The sequence below is a fragment of the Neomonachus schauinslandi genome, chromosome 13, assembly GCF_002201575.2.
Source record: "Neomonachus schauinslandi chromosome 13, ASM220157v2, whole genome shotgun sequence".
NCBI classification, from domain to species: domain Eukaryota; kingdom Metazoa; phylum Chordata; class Mammalia; order Carnivora; family Phocidae; genus Neomonachus; species Neomonachus schauinslandi.
In genome coordinates this window covers 86,868,193-86,887,288 of record NC_058415.1, presented here as the reverse complement: position 1 = coordinate 86,887,288, position 19,096 = coordinate 86,868,193, and the positions used below count along the sequence as shown (strand labels likewise).

Below are 19,096 nucleotides of genomic sequence, written 5' to 3'. Positions count from 1 at the left end.
GGGGGAGTGGGAGAAGGAGAAGCAGGCTTCCCGCGGAGCAGGGAGCCCGATGCGGGGCCCGATCCCAGGACCCTGGGATCATGACGTGAGCTGAAGGCAGACGCTTAACCAACTGAACCACCCAGGCGCCCCTGTTTCCTCATTTCTAATGTGGGTCCGGTATTGGGCCCTGCCTCATGGGGTGTCGGGGGAGCCGCAGGGTCCTGTTGAGGAGATCGAAATGGACATCTGCATGGAACACGAGATGAATGCTCTGGAAGCCTCCGAGGCCTAACACGAGATGAATGCTCTGGAAGCCTCCGAGGCCTCCCCGGGCCTGACATTCAGCCCCATCTCACACCCCTCCCGCCTGCCTCCACAGACAAGGTGAACCGGGAATCAGTACGCTCCATCCAGAAGAGCATCTTCACCTTGTGCCTGGACGCCCCCATGCCCCGGGTCTCAGACGATGTGTACCGCAGCCATGTGGCCGGCCAGATGCTGCACGGGGGCGGGGGCAAGCTTAACAGTGGCAATCGCTGGTTCGACAAGACGCTGCAGGTGAGGCCTCGGCGGGGCCAGGATGCACACCCAAACTTGGCCCACTGCAGCCTCAGGACTTCCTGCCCCTCGCCTGGGCGTCCCTGGCCTCCCAGCTAGTAAAACAGGTGGGAAGCCAGCAGGTGGACGTGGCTGTAATTACCAGGCGGTTAGCCTGTCATTAGCGGGCCTGGCCCAGAAACCGCTGTCGCCCCTGCAGCACATCAGAGAGAGCCTGGGCTGTGGGGCCAGGCAGAGCGACGCGGTCTTGGCCGTGACTTTCCCTCTCTGCGCCTGTAAAATGACCCCCAGGGAGGGTAGTGCAGGGACTCAGTGAGGTGTAGGAGTATGCGATGTGCTTGCTGTGGCCTGGAATGGGCCCAAGGCCCCTGCTGAGCATTAGCTGTTACTAATAACAATCATAAGTCAGCCTAACCCCTGAGATGGCTTCAGAGAGGCGCTTCCCACGGACCCAGCCAGCAGAGAGTGGCTCCAGGGCCCTGGGCCTGACGGGTCCCTGCTCCCCTCCATAGTTCATTGTGGCAGAAGATGGCTCCTGTGGGCTTGTTTATGAGCATGCAGCAGCAGAGGGCCCCCCCATCATTGCCCTTGTGGACCACGTCATCGAGTTCACGTGAGTGTGGTTGTCCCACCCTCTACCCAGTTCCCTAGCTCCCGGTGATAGGTGACACACACGGGGAACGCCCCTCTCCCTTGGGCCTGGGAATCTGTTTCTTCAAATGAAGCTGGAGGAAGGAAGGCCTGGGCGTAGAGTCTGTCAGACCTGGGTTTGCCTTCCGGCTCTGCCACTTCCCAGCTACAGGACCTCGGACAAGTCCCCTCCCCTCTGCAGGCCTCCTCCATGTGGCTCCTAGAAAGCTGGGGCGAAGGCATTTTTCTAAGGAGCAAACCCAGGGTCTCCCTAGGCTGGCTCCCTCCAGCCTCGGGGACCTGTGCCCCACCCCCACCCCAGGCCCAGGTATGGACCCAGGCTCCTGAGGCCTCCCCGTGTCCCATGCAGGAAGAAGCCCGAGCTTGTGCGGTCCCCCATGGTGCCCCTGCCCATGCCCAAGAAGCTGCGGTTCAACATTACCCCCGAGATCAAGAGTGACATTGAAAAGGCCAGGCAGAATCTCAGCATGTAAGCACCGGGCACAGATGGTTAAGTTAGGGTAAAAGCCCGGGTCCCTGGAGCCTGCCGGGCTCCTGTTCTGGGTCTGTCGTCGTACCCGGCTGCTACTGAGCTTGCTCTTGGGCCTTCCCTTGGGCAGCCAGGGGCTGCCAGATGCTGACCCAGCTCCCTCTCACCCCACCCCAGCATGATCCAGGACCTGGACATCATGGTGATGGTGTTCCACCACTTTGGAAAAGACTTCCCCAAGGCGGAGAAGCTGAGCCCTGATGCCTTTGTCCAGATGGCCCTACAGCTGGCCTACTACCGGTGCGCCCCGCCCCCACCCCGCCGGTGGAGGAGGCATGAGGCCTGGGGGTGGAGGCGGGGCAGCCTGCCAGGGGGGTGCTCAGCCCCCTCTCCCACCCAGGATTTACAAACAGGCGTGCGCCACGTACGAGAGTGCCTCCCTGCGCATGTTTCACCTGGGCCGCACCGACACCATCCGCTCCGCCTCCGTGGACTCGCTGGCCTTCGTCAAAGCCATGGACGACCCCAGCGTGTCGGTGAGTGGTCCAGGGTAAGGGTGGGCAAGCTGGTCTCCCTTCCTATACGTTCTGTCATCACACCACTGATTGAGCACCTACTGTCCTTCCAATCCTTCAACCCCTGGGTGCTGGGAATCTCCCAGAAGGTGGAGTCATGATTTGGCCCTGAGCTTCCTGGCAGCCAAAGACTAAAAGGAACTGTTTGTTCATTCACTTATCTGCAGCAAGCTTCTGCTCTATGGGTCAGGCCTCGGAGAAGGACTGACGAGAGAGAGGGCAGTTCCCATTTCTGCTCTCAGGGGGCGTGGACTCCAGTGCTGGCTGGGAAGTGGGCTGCTGGGGTGTGGGCGGCAGGAACAGGGAAGGGACATATACTTCAACTCCCTCACCCCCTAGGAGCACCAGAAGGTGGAGCTGCTGCGGAAGGCCGTGCAAGCCCACCGAGCCTACGCCGACCAGGTGACCGAACGACCTCATTTCCCAGCTGTCCATCTGCCTGTCCATCCCTGCAGCAAATGCTGCTCACCCTTAACACAAACCCCTCCTCCGCAAACCTTGGGGCACTTGGGGCACCTGGAGCCAGGCTGAATATTGCCGTTTTAAAGTTGGAGAAACCAAGGCTCAGCCCAGTGACTTTGTTGGTCCCAGGTTAGCCTCTGGATCTTGCTGGCCCAGCCCCAGAACCCTTGCGTCATGCTCTCTCCTCAATGTCCCGGGAGCCCAGGACGCTGAGGGTTTGCAGGGTCTGGCCAACAGCAGCGGTCCTGCCCTCTGACAGCTTGGGCGGTGGTCAGGAGGGTGGAGGCCTGGGTTTCCATCTGGCTCTGAGCACCTGTGTGCGCCGGGCTCGGCCCACGTTCCATGCAGATGTCCATTTCGATCTCACTGCCACCCTGTAAAAGGAAATTCAGTGACCATCCCCATTTTATAGATGAAGACACTGAGGCTCCAGGATGTAAGTGACCTGCGAAGGCCCCATAGCCAGGATGGGGCCAGGCCACCCAGCTGTAGGCCTGTGTTTTTAATCCTGCCCTGGTCCCTCCCTGGACAGGTCCCTGGGCCTCAGTTTCCCCATCTGTAATGGGAGGGCTGTACTGCCTGGACCCTCTGGTCTTGGGAGTCCAAGGGACCACCGTGTGGAAGAGGCGCTGCTGCCGCAAGCCTTTGAGGAAGGTCAGGGGCCCCCTCTGGGCCTGCAGCCGCTGCGCCTGATGGCTTCCCCTCCCACAGGCCATCCGCGGGGAGGCCTTCGACCGGCACCTGCTGGGCCTGAAGCTGCAGGCCATTGAGGACCTGGTGAGCATGCCCGACATCTTTATGGACACCTCCTACGCCGTCGCTATGCACTTCAACCTCTCCACCAGCCAGGTGGGCCACTGCCCCGGAGCCATCTGGGTTTTCCTGCCCTCCGGGCCCCGCCACTGCCCTAGGTGCCCTGGGGTGGGATGGCACAGACCCTGCTGGAGCTGGACAAAGGCTCCACTGAATAGAGCCAAAGTCCAGAACATGGTCAGACCTTGGTGGTGGCGTGACCCATAGAGGCCACCCCATGTCCACTGCTGAAGAACTGAGTTCTGGTGGAAGAGCTGGGGTCAGGGGGCTGTGCTGCAGCTCAGGGAGGCTGAGAAGGAGTCAGAGTTCCCCCCCACCCCCGCCCCCACCCCCCACTGTGGGAGAATCACCTTTATTCATTCACTGGTCAGACACGAAGGAACGTCTGAGTCATGCCATCCAGTGCTGGGCACTGGAACACAGCAGGGACAGACCACCATCCTGTGTCCCTGGGGGCTCACAGTGTAGGCTGGAAGCACAGGGACCAAGGCAGTGACGTTCCCCCCCCTCCCCGCCTCAGCAAGTGCTGGGGGTCAGGGGAGGCTCAAGGAGGGAGCACTTAAAGCTCCCTCGGGAATGGCAAGGACAGCTCCGTAGAGGGTTGACTCCAGAACTGCACCCCAAAGGAGGAGGAGAAGGAAGGCATCTGCTGGAGAAGAGGAAGGGGCGTCTCGGGCAGAGCACAGTGAGAGCAGAGATATAGAAAGGCCGGCTGGTGCCACCGCGGGGCTGGAGGGGAGCCTGTGGGGTAGGACAGAAGCCTCAGTCCTGTGCTGTCTCCAGGTCCCTGCCAAGACAGACTGTGTCATGTTCTTTGGGCCCGTGGTCCCAGATGGCTATGGCGTTTGCTATAACCCCATGGAGGCTCACATCAACTTCTCCGTGTCGGCCTACAACAGCTGTGCCGAGACCAACGCAGCCCGCCTGGCGCACTACCTGGAGAAGGCACTCCTGGACATGCGCGCACTGCTGCAGAACCACCCTCGGGCCAAGCTGTGAGCCCCCTGTGCTCAGGCCTGCCGGCGCCACAGCCACGCCCACCCCGGGAGTGGGCTGCCCACCAACGTTCCGCTCCTTTGCTCCCTCCCCACCGGGCCCTGCAGATCTGACTAATGCAGGGCCTGCAGGCCTGAGCCAGGGCCTTCCATGGGGTCATCCCCAGCATTTGCTGGGCCCAGGTCCTGGGCTGAGTTCAGAGGCTGAGTAGGACAGAAGGCCCTGGCGCCCAGCGCGTCACCCATGAGCCCACCTCCAGGGGAAGGAGCCCAAAGAGCCCGTCCCTCGCTAGGGCAGCAGACTGGGAAGTCCTTTTCTTGCTAGCTCAGCTCTAGCCAGCCCCCTGCCCTCTACACTGCTGGCTCCTAAGGATCTAGAGCCAGGACTCTCTAGAGCCAGGGGCTCCAGGCCTCCCCGAGGCTGAGGCCAGGGTGCAGGGTGTGCTGGTAAGGGAAACCCAAGGCCTCAACGCGGCCCACCCTGCATGGCAGTACCGTCTTCCCCGGGGGGGAGGGGGGTTGCTGTGCTCTTTTGGATCATGTGGCCCCTGAGCCCCGACTCACTTGCTTCCACTCAGCTTGATTCCTGAACCATGTTGATGGTTGTATAACAGTAACATGCAAGGTGATTAATTAATAAAGCAGAAATTTGTCGGTGGAGAGGTGTTTCAGCCGAGGGGGCAGGCGAGGTGGGGCAGACGCTTTGCCTTCTCTCAACTTGGCCTGCATCTGGGAGCCAGTGTCCAAGCAGCCAGCAGGCCCGGAGGCTCCCAGAGCAGCCAAGAGGAGGGTTCTCTGGCTTCGGCTGGGGAGCTGCAGGCCAATGCCGACCTCAGGGCACTTAGCTGGGAATGGCACCAGACCCAGGGCTGCAGTCTCCACTGACTTGGGCCTCCCTGTCCATGGGCTGTGGGTGGGAACGACTCTCCCGGGGGGGCTGGGGGGCCTCACAGCCGCAGCTGTGGCGGGCTAGGCAGTGTGGAGCCGACTCTCAGGGCCTCGTCCTGCCGCCCCGACACACACACTGAGCCGGCAGCGGCCGCGGCCAAGCAGCCTTGCTCAGCCCGGCCCAGCCCCAGGTGCTGCCAGGGCCTAGCAGACACCAGGTCATGCGGCCAGCTGATCAGAACCCTATACGTGTCCCCAACCACCCACACCTCACAGGGCCAGGGTGTCCTGCCAAAATCAAGTAGGCTGTTTATGGAGAGAAGAGTCTCCTACTCAGAAGGATACTGGCCCTAAGGAAGGCACCTGTGAAACTCCCCAGAACAGGGGCCGAGGAGGTGGAGGTGGGAGAGGTCGCAGAGCTTGTGAGTGAGGCGACCTGGCTGACTCGGGACAATCACGTGAGGGTAGATCCTCTGGCTTTCTCCATCTTGCAGACGCAGAAACAAGCTCAGGGAGGTTAAGGTCACCAGGCCACTAATAGTGGCAGAGAGACATTTCCAGAGGAGCCCACATAGCCAAGCACCCAGCGCCAACACCACACCCACTCAGACAACCCCGGGGCAGCAGGTGGAGGAGAAAGGAGCCCGGGGTGGAAACCGGCCTGGACTCGGGCCCCTGAGCTGGTGATGAAGGAGGACAGAGGGCCCCAGCCCGGGAGGCACAGGAAGGCGCCAGCTGGACCAAGGCACTGACAGGTGAAACTAACCTGTGCTAGGCACTGGGGACCGTCCAGCCTGATGGGGCCTCCTCACAGCCACACAGGTGGGGACTCGGCGTCCCTGTTCTCTGATGAGGCTAGGACAGGGTATGCCCCTTGCCCAAAGTCCCAGGGAGCAAGAGGTGGGGCCCAGAAAACGGGGGGAGTGGGTGTTGTCCTAGGCCTGGCCACTCAGGACCCCAGCACGGCCAGTAGGGTTGGGTGGATGCCAAGGGAAGGGGTACGGGAGTGCCCTCGTCTTAGGGGCCGTGAGCAGGAAGGCCTGCCAGAGAACCCCACAGGACACAGCCTCTACTCCACCGCTGGAGAGCTTTGGCTGGCCCTTGGCTTCCCTGTGCCCGGGTGTCCTCGTCCGTATCATGGAGGTGGTGCTGCTCCCCCAGGGGGCTACTGGGAGTCTTGGGAGCAGGCCCACTGCAGGAGTTGAGTGAGTGCACAGGTGAGCCCTGGTACTGCAGGGAGGCGCACACCCAACCCAGCCTGGGGCAGCAGGGGAGCAGCGAGAGGGATCCAGGCCGAGGACACTGCCTGGACAGACACCCAGGGCTCCCGAGGCTCGAGTTCTAAGAAGTGCATGGGTCTGAATATAAGGCAAAACGATCCTTCAGGAGTGAGGAACTGCTACAGAGGCTCACTCAGTTCTCTAGGGCTGAAAGTACCATTTGGAGAAGACGCATTTAGCACAGATGACCCCAAGCAGTGTTAGACGGAAGGCTGGGGGTGGGGTGGGGGTGAGCGGAAGGCAAAAGAACACTGATTTAGTCATTATTCCTGAGGGCATGACATGTGACCTCACACTCTGCGAGTGTTGCATGGGGGAACAAGCGTTTTAAAGGTCTCTGGACACTGTGGGAGGTGTTGGGGAGATGACACACTCCTACAGGATCGAGTTTTTTTGTTGTTGTTTTTTTTAACATTATTTATTTGACAGAGAGAGAGAGAGACAGTGAGAGAGGGAACACAAGCAGGGGGAGTGGGAGAGGGAGAAGCAGGCTTCCCATGGAGCAGGGAGCCCGATGCGGGGCTCGATCCCAGCAGCCTGGGATCGTGACCTGAGCCGAAGGCAGATGCTTAACGGCTGAGCCACCCAGGCGCCCCAGGATTGAGTTTTTAAATCCAACTGTCTGGATTTTATTTATTTATAAAAATAAATAAAACCAACTGAACGTTATGCCAGTGGACACTTGCATCTTGGGATAAAATTTCTAGGGATAGTGTCATGCGCTTAGCCAGTGGACCCAGAGGACTGTTGGCCCCGGGAGCCAGCAGACCCTGATGCCAATGATGCAGATGAAGAACTTGGTTTGGGGGGTGGTGGTGGTTTTCTGTGGGTTTTTTGCAAAGTGTGAGTGAAAAAGAATGGCTCTAAGTATATTTTGTACAGGGACGCCTGGGTGGCTCAGTCAGTTGAGCGGCTGCCTTCGACTCGGGTCATGATCCCAGAGCCCTGGGATCGAGCCCCGCATCGGGCTCCCTGCTCTGCGGGAAGCCTGCTTCTCCCTCTCCCACTCCCCCTGCTTGTGTGCTCTCTCTCTCGCTCTCTGACAAATAAATAAAATCTTTAAAAAAAAAAAAAAAAAAAGCTAATCTGAAGGTTAAAAGATACAAGTTGTAAATAAATTTTGTGCAATACATTATTAAAATCGAAACTATGACACAATGAATGAATGAAAGATTACTTGTTTTTTACCTAGATCCCCTAAAAGTTTGTCCAGGTTGGCATGAACTTGCTTTGGGCTCTTTTCACTGGGAAAGCGCAGGGGCTGGAGCCTGCCAGGTGAGGTGAAGGCCAGACCACCTAGGGCCCCATACAGGGGGACTCTCCCAAGACAGTGAGAATGGTGTTTTAGGAAGATGCTGAGCAATGGGTTGAAGGGGGCCTGGCTGGGCTGCGGATGAGGGAGCCATGGGCAGAGGCTTCGCGGTCTCCAGGGAGGGACCTGGACCCAGAGCGGCCTGGCAGGTGGAACGAGACAGACATTTGAAAGATGTTTATCAAGTATGAAGTAGAGTCAGCTAGGCTTGGGGCCCAGACTGAACAGGACAAGTTGGGCTGCCTAAAGGTGGGGATGGTGGGCAGGGGCGGGGAGCTGTCAATGGGGGTAAAGGCAGCGAGTCTACCTGGGACTCAGGGAACCCCCCGCGCTCACTGGGCAACGCCTTTCCTTTCCTCTCTCCTCCCTGCCTGCTGGATCTCGTCCCACCTGTCCTCCAGCTTGCTTGTTCAACTGGGTCCAGTCTGCCTTGCACCACCTATTGGGTTCTTGTTTCTTAGCTATTCTATTTTTCACATTTGATTCATTTTAACATCTGCCAGATCGCACTTTAGTTTCCTGTCCCCTACAGATATTTTCAAGTTTGTCTTTTATTTCCTTAAAACAGTAGAACAATTTAGTCTGTGCCTGATCATTCCAGTATCATCCTGGTATCTATGGGTCTGCCTCCGTCGCCTGCTTTCTGCTAGTTCTCAGTCATGGCCCCACTTCCTTTTGTACCTGGCCGTCTCGGTCTGTATTTTGTGCACCATAATTTAAAAACATTTTACGCAGGGGCGCCTGGTGGCTCAGTTGGTTAAGCGTCTGCCTTTGGCTCAGGTCCAAATTCAGGGTCCTGGGATCGAGCCCCGTGTCAGGCTCTGTGCTCAGACGAGAGTCAGCTTGTCCCTCTCCCTCTGCCCCCGCTTGTGCTCTCTCTCTAATAAATAAAATCTTCAAAAACTATGTACACAGATAGGCCTTGGATGAAGTTTCCTCCAGAGATTTGTTTGCTTCTGCCACATACCTGGGGTGAGGTCAACATAACTGAATGTCAAGGTTCTGTGGACCCAGCAGGGATCCAAACCCAACCTCCAGGCTCATGTGAGGACAGATAGTTCTGGTTCACCCTGACCCTGACTGAGGGTGGTCGTTCTGCATCTCTGCTGCATGGATCAAGGAAGGAGTAGACTCCCTACCACGGGCCAGCCCTTGGGGATGACCTGAGACCCATGGCACTCCCACAAGCCCTCCAAACACGCGGCTCAGCCTACAGCTGTATCTTCCAAAGCAAGACACTGAGTTAAACAGGGAGTGGAGGCGGCAGAGGCTTAGGAAGGGCACGCTTGCCCAGTCCCCAAGGGCTGTCCCACGGAGGGGGCAGTGAGGCCGAGGGCAGCGCCAGAGCCAGCCGGGACCACGCGGCGGGGCGGAGCAGGACCGCCGGAAGGGGCAACTTGCGGCTGAACAGCAGGCAGTGAGGTCTCCTCAGACACTGGTGCGAAATGTCACAGGGGCTGTTCAAACCCCAGGTCTGGGGGCTGGAAGGGACTAGATGTCTTGGAGATGCTTATGATTTTATGGTGTTAACCATAATCCCTGCCCCTCAGGGTCGCATGTCCCCACGGCCACCCCCCAGTCTCCTCTCATGAGCTCAGGCAACATATGCTCGAGCTGCCAGAGTTCAAGGTTTTATTTTAAAACAATAGTAAACAATTTCATTGATTTTTCTTAAATCAAACCACCTCACACTTGGCTTGTCTCAGGCAAAAAATAAAAAATAAAAATAAGAAAAGGAAGGGGAGGAAAACGTGGGGACTGACCAACCTTCCCCAGAAATAGGCCCCTGGTCCTGGCATCTGGAATGGCTTTTGGACGCTGTCTTTAACAAATGAGAAAAGAAAGCACCGAAATATTGTGCTTCAGCAGCAGATTAGGAACCTCCACAAAGAAAAAGGGTCAGGGGCGGGGTATGGAACACAGGTCCCGAGCAGCCTGGTTCAGTTTTAGAAACTTCCAGAGTCTGGAAGCATCTCTTCTCCACAACTCCACTTGAGAGTGACTTCAGAGGTCGGGTCCCTTTGGGAGCAGCCGCCCCCCACACTGGACAGTGGGGACCTGTGCAACCACACCCCGGACACAGGCTTGAGGATGCCGGACAAGCCAGGCTCTCGGAGGGTGTCAAGAAGGACAAGGGAGTGTTCCGAGCACACAGAGGGGAGGGGAAGGGAGGACAGAGACATCAGGCGCCCCCAGCTCCGCTCCCCTCACCCGGCTCCCGCTTCCTCTGCGCTCTGTCTGGGTAGAGTTTGACAACTAACTGCTACTGGATGGCAGGACAAAAAAAGAGCTGTAAACAGCCTGGGTTCGCTCACCCACATGTGCAGGCTCTTTTGTCAGAAGGGGACCATTGTCTTGGGGACAGGGGACCGGAGAAAGCCCTTGTGGTGCAGGGTCGGTACGGGTAGGGCACAATGATAGCAGCCGCCAGATGCGCACTCTCTCGGGGCCCCGCCCCCCAGACAAGGAAACACTGAACAAGGTTCTGGAATGGCATTGGTGGCAGGGAGGGCATGGGGGTGCTCCCCTCCACCGGGGCCCCCACGCCACCTCTCTGGCACAGGGCGAGGCGGCGTGTCCCCTAGGCCCCGGGCGGGCTGACCTCGGCCCCTCCTCTGTTGCAGGCCAACCACGGCAGAGCAGGCAGCCTCTTCCGGCCCCGTCTCCAAAAGCCCATCTGCCTTTGACAAAACCCCAAAATAAATAGTATTTCTCACGCCACCTGGATTTCCTGGCCCTGCGACCAGAGGCAAGCCCTCTTCTTCTACACCACACCCCAGTGCCCAGGGCACTTTCCGCCCGACCAGGGGCGGGCAGCAGCACAGCGAGGGTCTCTGGCCGTGTGGCCCCCTGGCAGCAGGCCCCCCAGGGTCCTGGGTTGAGGGGCTGGCTCGGCCCTTTGGTCCACCTTGTTCATTAAAATTAAAATAAGAAAAAAAAGGCTCCACTTGGTGACTTGGGTCTGTAGAGGTCTCTGCTTCATCCCTCTGTCTGTCATTCTGTCCATCCTGCAGGCATCGTGCAGGCCAGATCTGGAGGCTGGAACCAGCCACACTCACCGGTCACTGCAGTTTTGTCCCCAGCTTACGCTGTCTGTTCCTACAAAGCGGTGGGGGTCAAATGTCAGGATGCTTAGGGGTCAAATGAGGGGACCCCTGGCATTCAGTGAGCCATGCCCTCAGGTGTCCCCTCCTTATCCATAGTCCCATCAAAATGGGTGATTGCCCACCCCGGACTCAAACTGGGCCAATCCAGAGCTCCCTGCCCTGGCACCTGGGATTTGGAATCCCAGAGAGGATCGATGTCTCAGGCTGGGTCTGTAACCCAGATGTCTCAGTTCTGGAGTTCAGGAACCCAGTCAAGACACTGGGGCAGAGGTGGGCCAGGGATGAGGCCTGAGGTCAGAGGGACCTGGCTGGAATCCGACTAATGCTGGGGATTACAGATAAGCCAACACAAGCAGGGTTCTGTTATCATTAACCGAAACAGACAAAAGACAGTTCTCCACCTGGAGCTGTGTAGGCAAACGTAGAACTACTGATGGATGTTCTACAGGGGATTTGAGTATCTGGTTGGGGAAATGGCTATATCCACGATGGGCCCAGGAACTTGAGGGAAGCAAGGACAATCTCCCCCATTTTCTAGAGGGGCTGGCTGAGGCTCAGAAAGGAGAATGGACTTGTCTAGAGTCCCATTTAAAATTCAGAAATCTCGGGGCGCCTGGGTGGCTCAGTCGTTAAGCGTCTGCCTTCAGCTCGGGTCATGATCCCAGGATCCTGGGATGAAGCCCCGCATCGGGCTCCCTGCTTGGCCGGAGGCCTGCTTCTCCCTCTCCCACTCCCCCAGCTTGTGTTCCTTCTCTCGCTTTGTCTCTTTCTGTCAAATAAATAAATAAAATCTTTAAAATAAATAAATAAAATTCAGAAAACTAACTGCGCCCACATGTCCTGCACGATGTGGCCCCAGCCTCATCCCCTACTCTGTCCCCTTGTCCCCTGGGCTCCAACCACACCTGCCTCTGTTTGGTGGACTCACCAAGCTTTGTCCTGCCTTAGGAGCTTTGAGGGTGCTGTTTCCTCTGCGGAGAGCACACTCTCTGCCACCCCCACTTCAACAGGCCCACTCTTGCTCCACACTCAGGTCTGCCTCCTCCCCCGGGCACCTCCCAGCCAATCAGGATCCTGTCACGAGCTCCCAGGCCCAGGACACAGATTGCACAGACAGGTGCTTCATTCCTCATGTCTCCCCTGCCTACCGTGACTGTCTCCCTCTGTATTACCCCCTAGCACGTGGCCTGGCCCAGAGCAGGTGCTCATGGAAATTCTGGTTGCTGAAAGCAGGTGGCGGCCAGCCAGGTGGGGCCAGGTGGGGCGCCTGGGCCAGCTGGGGCCCTTCCATCAATAATGGGCAATAATGGGATTGCCTGCCCTAACCCCCTCAAATCCCCTTTCCTCATGGATCCCAGGCTTTACCCTTAAGCTCATTAGGATAATTTGGACCATGATGCCCCAGACACATTTCCCGGATGCTACAACACAGGGCCCCAGCCTGCCCCAGGGTTCTTCTCACCAGCATGTCAGGAAACCTCCCAGGCTGGAGTCTCACCTCACCTCAGCTCCCCCTCTGAACCTGGGAAGAAACGGGGCCTTCCCCAGCCCAGCTGGAACCCCACCCAGGATCTGGGGTGAGTGGAGAGGGAGAGCTGAGTCAGGAGGCTCCAAAGCCCAGCTTTGTTCTGACTTGCTATGCATCCATGGGCAGCCCCAACTCCCTGTGCCTCAGTTTACCCATCTGTAGGAAAGTATCTGGACTAAACAAATCCAAGGAGTATCCACATTCAGCCACCCTGAGAATCTTAAGCTGCCCAGCTCTCTCATTCTGGGCCACAGAGGCTAAAAGCACAGCTCTGGGCCAGATAGCCAGGTTCCCTGCCTAGCTCCCACACCCACCATCTTCAAGTCCCCAGTCAAGCAACTCCTCCTCTCTTCTCTGAGCCTCAGCTTCTCAGCTGTAAAATGGGACCCAGAGGAAGGTTCAATGAGGTAGTGCAAGAAAAGTGCTGAGGCAAGTGGCTGGCTATTGGGGAGCCCTCCAAACAGGGGGGCAGTGGGCGCTGTGGGGCTCTGTCCCACTGAGCCAGGACCCAGTGACTGCTGGCCCCTAACTCACCTGGCTTCTGCCCGGGTTACCGTGTACTCAAACCAGAGTACGTTGGGAATGAGGCTCGTGTCTCGGATTAGAAAGAACTCAGAGATAGGCCTGGAGAAACAGACATCCAGAAAGCCAGGACCACATCAGGGCATGAGCCTATCACCAAGCCAAACTCCCCCACCAGTGCCCAGGGCTGGCAATGCACCCTCCCCCACTGCTCAGAGAGTCTTTGCCTGGCCTGTGACCCAGGAGCCACAAAGAGACCCAGATGTGTCACCTGTGTGATACCCAGGCAGGGGCGCTGCCCCACGGTACACACAGCCCAGCAGGCCTCGGGCTGCTTCCTAAATCCCTGAGAGCCTAGGTGCAGAGGGTGGCCCCTTGGCTTCTGGGCCTGAAGAAACCCCTGGGGGAGGAGGACGCCAGGCAAGCAGGACCCGCAGCCCATGCCCACCAGAGACAGGGACACTAGGGCCGCCCTCCCAGGGAGCTAGAGGCTGAGGGCAGAGGCAGGTGGGGCAGCCACAGGGCCAGGAGGCAGTTACCAGGCTGCTATCCTAGGGAACAGCGGGGTGAGGACCTCCTGGGTGAAGGCGAACCAGGCGACGGCCATGAGGCTCCCAGCAATGCCCCCATAGAGCACCTGGCTCCAGGTGTGGTACAGCAGGTAGACCCTGGGCCAAGGACAGAGGGAAGTTCATGAGACCCAGCTGGGCACAGGCCTGCACGGTCCCCCCATGCCCAAGCGCTGGCTTCCCAGGGACCTGTGCGTGCACACGGGGAGACACACACAGATAGGAGAGACTCCTATGAACACACAGCCTCCAATCTACTTTCAGAAGGAGATGCTCGTTCCAACAGCTGCTCCCCCAACCACAGAAGTGAAGGGATGGTTCGGCTGGGATTTGCCTCCCTTCTGTCCAGCCTTCAGCTCTGAGTTTGTCTTCAATAAGCTCCTCCGGGACACAGGGAACAGACGGCGGATGTGTGCAGGTGTCCCCAGAACTGTGGGCTCGGCCCGGAGGAGAGAGGAAGGACTGGGCTGGAAGGGGGAGCAGAGTCCTAGCCCTTTAAAATGAGAGGCCTGGGACCCCTTCCCCAGCCCTGCTCTACAGCCTCTGGGACTCGGGTCCATACGCAGGTCCAACAGGGACCACGAATCCAGCAGGACCCCAAGTGGGCAGGGCAGGGGGCAGGGGCTCTCCCTCCCTCCGTACCTGCTGTAGGAGACTAGAAAGGCCGCGGTGAGGAGACCCAGGGAGAGCACGTGCCTCCACAGCAAGTCCAGGAACCTGGCGTTGTTTGTTTGGTGCATTCTGGGAAAAGAGGCCGGTCAGATGGCCTCAGCCCCCAGCCTGGCGCCCAGGCCTCCCCACCAGCCCCTGGTCCCATCCAAATGCTGCCTGGGCACCTTCTCCTTGGCTGCAGCTCCTCCCACCCCGACGGAGGCCAAGCCCCAGGGGTGTCCAAAGAGCTGACAGAGAGTCCCTGGCAGAGGTCAGCCTGGGCCAGTTCAGGGCCACCCCAGCCAGGGCAGAACCTCACCTTAAATACAGGAAAAGGAAGGAGTAGACGGAGAAGAACCACATAAACTGGGAATGGCTGGAGGGCATCCCGTACTTGGTGCCCACTGCCATGTGGGGGCCTGGGAGAGAGAGAACAGAGCGAGATGGGAGGCTGCAGGCCTCCCAGTCATGTTCTGTCCGGGGGACGCCCCCCCCCCCCCGGCCCCACGACCCAGGCCCTACCTCCACAGGGCCGTGGCTCCTGAATGACGTGTTTGATCAGCCAGTTGACCCCCTCGTTCAGTGCCAGGCCCCCTAGGAATGAAATCTGCCAGGAAGATGTGTGGTCAGCTGGGCCTCTGTGTGCCTGCTGGTCAGCACCCAGGCCCAGAGACTGTGGCATCTACCTGAACCTCCCAGCCCAACTAGTGAACAAGCCCGACCCGGCCAGGAAGCCCCGCACACCTCAAGAAAGGCGGGGGCAGGAAAGAGAAAGCAAAGCACCCAGGATGAAGCGGTGCAGCGCCCCCTCCCTGGCATGGGGGCAGTGGAGGGCCGGGCAGGGCCGGGCAGGGACAGACTTACCGTGTGCAGCTCCCGCTTGAATATGATGAGGGTCACGAAACCAACTATGACGAAGACGGGGCTGAGGCTCAGGTAGGCAAGGAGGTGGCCAGAGAGATCACCTGGGGTGGATAAAGGGAGAAGAGGATGAGGACAGAGCACAGCAATCAGAAGAGGGGCCAGCGCCCAGCAAGTCAAGTGGGGCCTGAGCCAGAAAGGAGGCCCAGAAGGGCCCAAAGGGCAGGACCAGGCAGCTGTGGATGCCTCAGTCTACCAGTTGACCTCACCAACTCAGTCATGGGCATGATGTGCCAGTGTCTGTTCACTGGGCCCTCATGTTCATAGATCATAACTTTAAAGCTGGTGCCCTCACTGGCCCCATCCTGTAAATGAAGAAACTGAGTTCCACAGGGGTTGCATGACTTGCCCAAGGTCACACAGCCAGAAAGAGGTGAGATCTGGCCTAAAATCCAAGTCTCTGACCTGGTTCAGGTAGTAAACCCATCACCCTGCCAAAGCAGGAATTTGAACCCGGCTTGGTCTGACCTCAGAGGCCAGGTCCCGTACCAGGAGGCAGGCCAGCAGGCACATGGGTGCCTCTGGAACACAGGGCTGTGCTGAAGCTGCCCCAGCCAAGTCCGGGGCCTCCAGCGGAACCTGGTAGTCTCTGGACACTGCAGAGCCTGACAGGGACCAAGTGAGGGGAGGGGACAGGCTGCTTTGCCCAGTATGGCAGCCTCTACCTGTTTCTACCCTCCTCAAGGCCCAGAAAGGAGGCCATGCGGGGATCAGGAGCCCCTTTGAGAGCTGAGGACACTGAAGCCAAGAGACAAGAGCCACGCTCCCTCTTGGTTAAGGGCAGGGGTGACACAGAATCCAAAGACTGCCCTCACCATTAGAGACAGGGCATCTGCGTGGCCGCTCTAGGGTCAGAGGGCACGCATGGTGCATGGTTCAGCTCCTGTGCCAGTGAAAAGGGGATATTAGCACCCACGTCCTACAGCTATGGGAGCTTTGATGTGGCAAGACCCACGAGACCAGTTCAGCCCTGGCACCTAGGGATGCTTCCATGTTGGGAGAACCCAGCATGGGAACGGCCCACCCCACCAGCCTGGTCTCACACAGGGAGCAGGAAGGTGCCCACACAGGGCTGAGCCCAGATTCCAGTCTGAAGAGATGGTCACACACCTGGCCTCACTCACATCTACCCATGGTAGGACTGGCTGGGAACTGGCACGGGGGAAGGGGCCGGCAAACTAGGTACAAGTTGCCATTGCTGCCCCGGGCCCACCGGATGACACTAGGTGAGGCCCTCACCTGTCACAGGCCTGTCTCCTCAGCCACATGATGGCCTGGTCCCTTCCAGCTCTGAGATTCTGGGTTTCTCAGCTGCCCAGCTGATGCCCCGAGCACTGGGTTGTAATGACAGGGAGTAACTTGCACCCCAAAACGTTTGACCATCTCCACGGCCTGGCCCACAGCCAACGTGACCTTGGGCCTTCCTGCAGATGCCATAGAGACTCTGGCCTCAGCACTCTCTGATCTAAGCCGCTGTGTGGCTCCCTCTGCCCTTGGGATGAGTCCTACCTCAGCCCAGCTCATCAGGCCCCGCACAGTCCTGGCCCTGCTTCCCTCCCACCTCTGCTCCAGTCCCCAGGAACAGAACTCTAGTTCCCTGAGTGCTCCCTGCCCTGTCCCACTTCTGGACCTTCGCACACACAGGCTCCCCCAACTGAGATGCCATATGGGTTAATGCAACATAAATTAAGCAGCCACCATAGTGGCAAAAAAAAAAAAGACACATTCCTGCCACTGCAGAGCTCTCAGGCTGTGGGGGAATCTGTAACCAGGGCATGGCTCATGATGCACTCGCTAGTGTAGCTATGGGGCCGTTATCTGTCTCTCCCTCTCCACAGTAGGCTCCAGGAGATTAGGGATGGGGTCGCTATACCCTGCTCAATCCCCCAAGCCCAGCACAGCACCTGGCACTTAACTAGGCTCAAAAACGACGCCACATGAGTAGAGAAGGGACGAAGGAAGCAAGGATAAGTGTGGTGAGGGCACAAAAGGGGCCACAGAAGAGTTAACAAGGGACTAGACCTCAAACGAGGCCCCCAGCTTCACCCAGGTCCCTCCTCCAGGCACTCACAGACCCTGCAAAGGGTCCCTTGTCACAGCCTGTGTCACGCTGCTCACGAACGCCAGGTTCCTTCTTCTGGTCTGTGAGCGCTCAGAGAAGCTACTCTGAGGCCAGGGAGGGGAAATATGAAAGTGCTGAGGCCTTCAAGTCCCTTCCCCTCTCCAGGCCTCGGTTTCCCTCCTGTAAAGTGGGGTTTTTTTCACAGTCCATAGGGCAGAAGTCTGTTCACCATTCTAAACCCAGACCTAGCTCAGGGCCTAGCACTCAGGAGGTGCTCAGTGAATACTGGCTGAATGAATGATGCATAAATGGTGGGCAGGCAGGCAGGGCACAGGCCTGGCAGGGCCACCCCGCCCCCGCTATAACCGAGAACACCTAGGGTCAAAGTTCCCAGGCATCCAGCCCTGGGGCCCTCAGCGGGGCCAGGTACTCATAACTCTGCGACCAAGAACAGCATGAGCAGGCCCTTCTCGGGGCAACCAGGGCTCAATGAGGGGCCCCCAGTCTCACCCAACACCCAATCATCCTACTCGGGGAGGGTGGGGTGGGCTTGAGGGGATCCTGGAAAGGTGAGGTGATATTCACTGCAGTTACATATTGAATGCTTACTGTGTGCCAGGCATCGCACTCAGCATTTCTCACATCACCGCTATAAAGGCACTGTGATCAGTCCCACTTTAGAGATGAACTAAAGGAGGCACAGAGAGGTGAAGTCATTTGCACCAGGCCTCAGCCTGAACTGGAGCCCAGATACTTCTGACCCAAAGGCCCAAGCTCTGCACCACTCTACGAGCCTACAGAATGGTCGCTAAAGGACCTCTCAGCTGGAAAAACCTGCACTTCTAGAGATGTATCTGATTGGGGAACTCCAGAAGTCAGATCCCACAGGCTGCCAGTCCCCTAACACGGCCCCCTCTGATGTGGGGCAGTGCCCTGCTCAGGGCGTGGCACAAGTACTCAAACAACGAATAACCTCCCGGCCTCGGTTTACACACTCCCAGCAGTGGGGAGCTCTTTGCAGCCTAAAAGCGCTGACTGAAGGAAAGAAGCACTCCCTGCACGCCGAGGAGGGAGTCTGGCCTCTTGGCCTCCAGGGAGGTCAGGGAAGAAGGGCCCAGCTCCAGGCCAGTCATCCATTCCCGCCTCACGCAGACCCCAGCCCCATTACAGCCCACCAGCGTCCCGGGACCCGGGGGAGCGGCCCGGCCGCGCAGCCGCAGAGTGCGCGAAAGAGCCGCTCACAATTTCGCCCAGCTCATCGCCGCACTACTGCGCCTGCGCGGCGCGGGCGCCGGCCGAACCCCCTCCAAGGCTCACTATTTGACAGTTCCCACCCCGGTCCCCCGGCGCCCCCTCCGCGGGCTCGCGCGGGCCGGAGCGCCCAGGGCTGACGGGCCGGCCCCAGGAAGGCGTCCTCCGAGGCGGGGCCGCCTTTTACCTGTAGGATATTCGACGTGGGTGAGGGTCACCGGCCGCCATGAAGCGGGGAGCGAGCACTGTCCGTCCGCTGCCATCTTACCCGGAGACCGGGCTTCGCCGAGCAGCCAATGGGAAGCCAGGGGGGCGGTGGTCCTGACCTATCACGCCGGGGAGGCGCCGCGTGCCCAATCGGAGGCCGATACAGGTAGCGGCGCAGCCATTTAGCGTGCCGGCCCTGAGGCTGACCCGAGCGGCGAATCAGAGAGCGGGGCCCCGGAGCATGCGAGCCGACCGAGCCGGCGCCCAATCCAGGGCGAGCACAGGTAGGAGCC

General features: G+C 58.9%; 2 protein-coding genes across 8 annotated transcripts in view; one reads left to right on the top strand and one right to left on the bottom strand.

Moving 5' to 3' along the window:
- The window catches only part of CRAT (carnitine O-acetyltransferase), a 13,893-nt gene extending 8,730 nt beyond the window's left edge, over window positions 1-5,163 (top strand). For 2 of the 6 annotated variants that reach the window (XM_044920638.1, XM_021691456.2), the window contains exons 7-14: window positions 362-540; window positions 1,053-1,153; window positions 1,541-1,660; window positions 1,838-1,960; window positions 2,061-2,196; window positions 2,575-2,637; window positions 3,409-3,546; window positions 4,294-4,599. In XM_044920638.1, coding sequence (XP_044776573.1) covers window positions 362-540; window positions 1,053-1,153; window positions 1,541-1,660; window positions 1,838-1,960; window positions 2,061-2,196; window positions 2,575-2,637; window positions 3,409-3,546; window positions 4,294-4,509 — 1,076 coding nt within the window. In that variant the 3' untranslated portion in view covers window positions 4,510-4,599. Of the gene's footprint in view, window positions 1-361; window positions 541-1,052; window positions 1,154-1,540; window positions 1,661-1,837; window positions 1,961-2,060; window positions 2,197-2,574; window positions 2,638-3,408; window positions 3,547-4,293 lie in introns of all 6 variants that reach the window. The other 4 variants (XM_021691457.2, XM_021691455.2, XM_044920637.1 and 1 more) reach the window with 4 other exon arrangements.
- Window positions 5,164-9,553: 4,390 nt separating this feature from the next.
- On the bottom strand, window positions 9,554-18,862 carry DOLPP1 (dolichyldiphosphatase 1). 2 transcript variants are annotated; one of them, XM_021691427.1, is made up of 8 exons: window positions 18,784-18,862; window positions 15,227-15,327; window positions 14,885-14,969; window positions 14,682-14,781; window positions 14,354-14,452; window positions 13,682-13,810; window positions 13,155-13,244; window positions 9,554-11,084 (listed from the first exon to the last, which is right to left on the bottom strand). In XM_021691427.1, exons 1-8 carry the CDS (start codon window positions 18,857-18,859, stop codon window positions 11,048-11,050), a joined length of 717 nt encoding a protein of 238 aa, XP_021547102.1. In that variant the 5' UTR covers window positions 18,860-18,862; the 3' UTR covers window positions 9,554-11,047. The 2 variants fall into 2 exon arrangements, with proteins under 2 accessions (XP_021547102.1, XP_044776514.1); XM_044920579.1 differs by lacking the exon at window positions 13,682-13,810.
- Window positions 18,863-19,096: the final 234 nt, after the last annotated feature.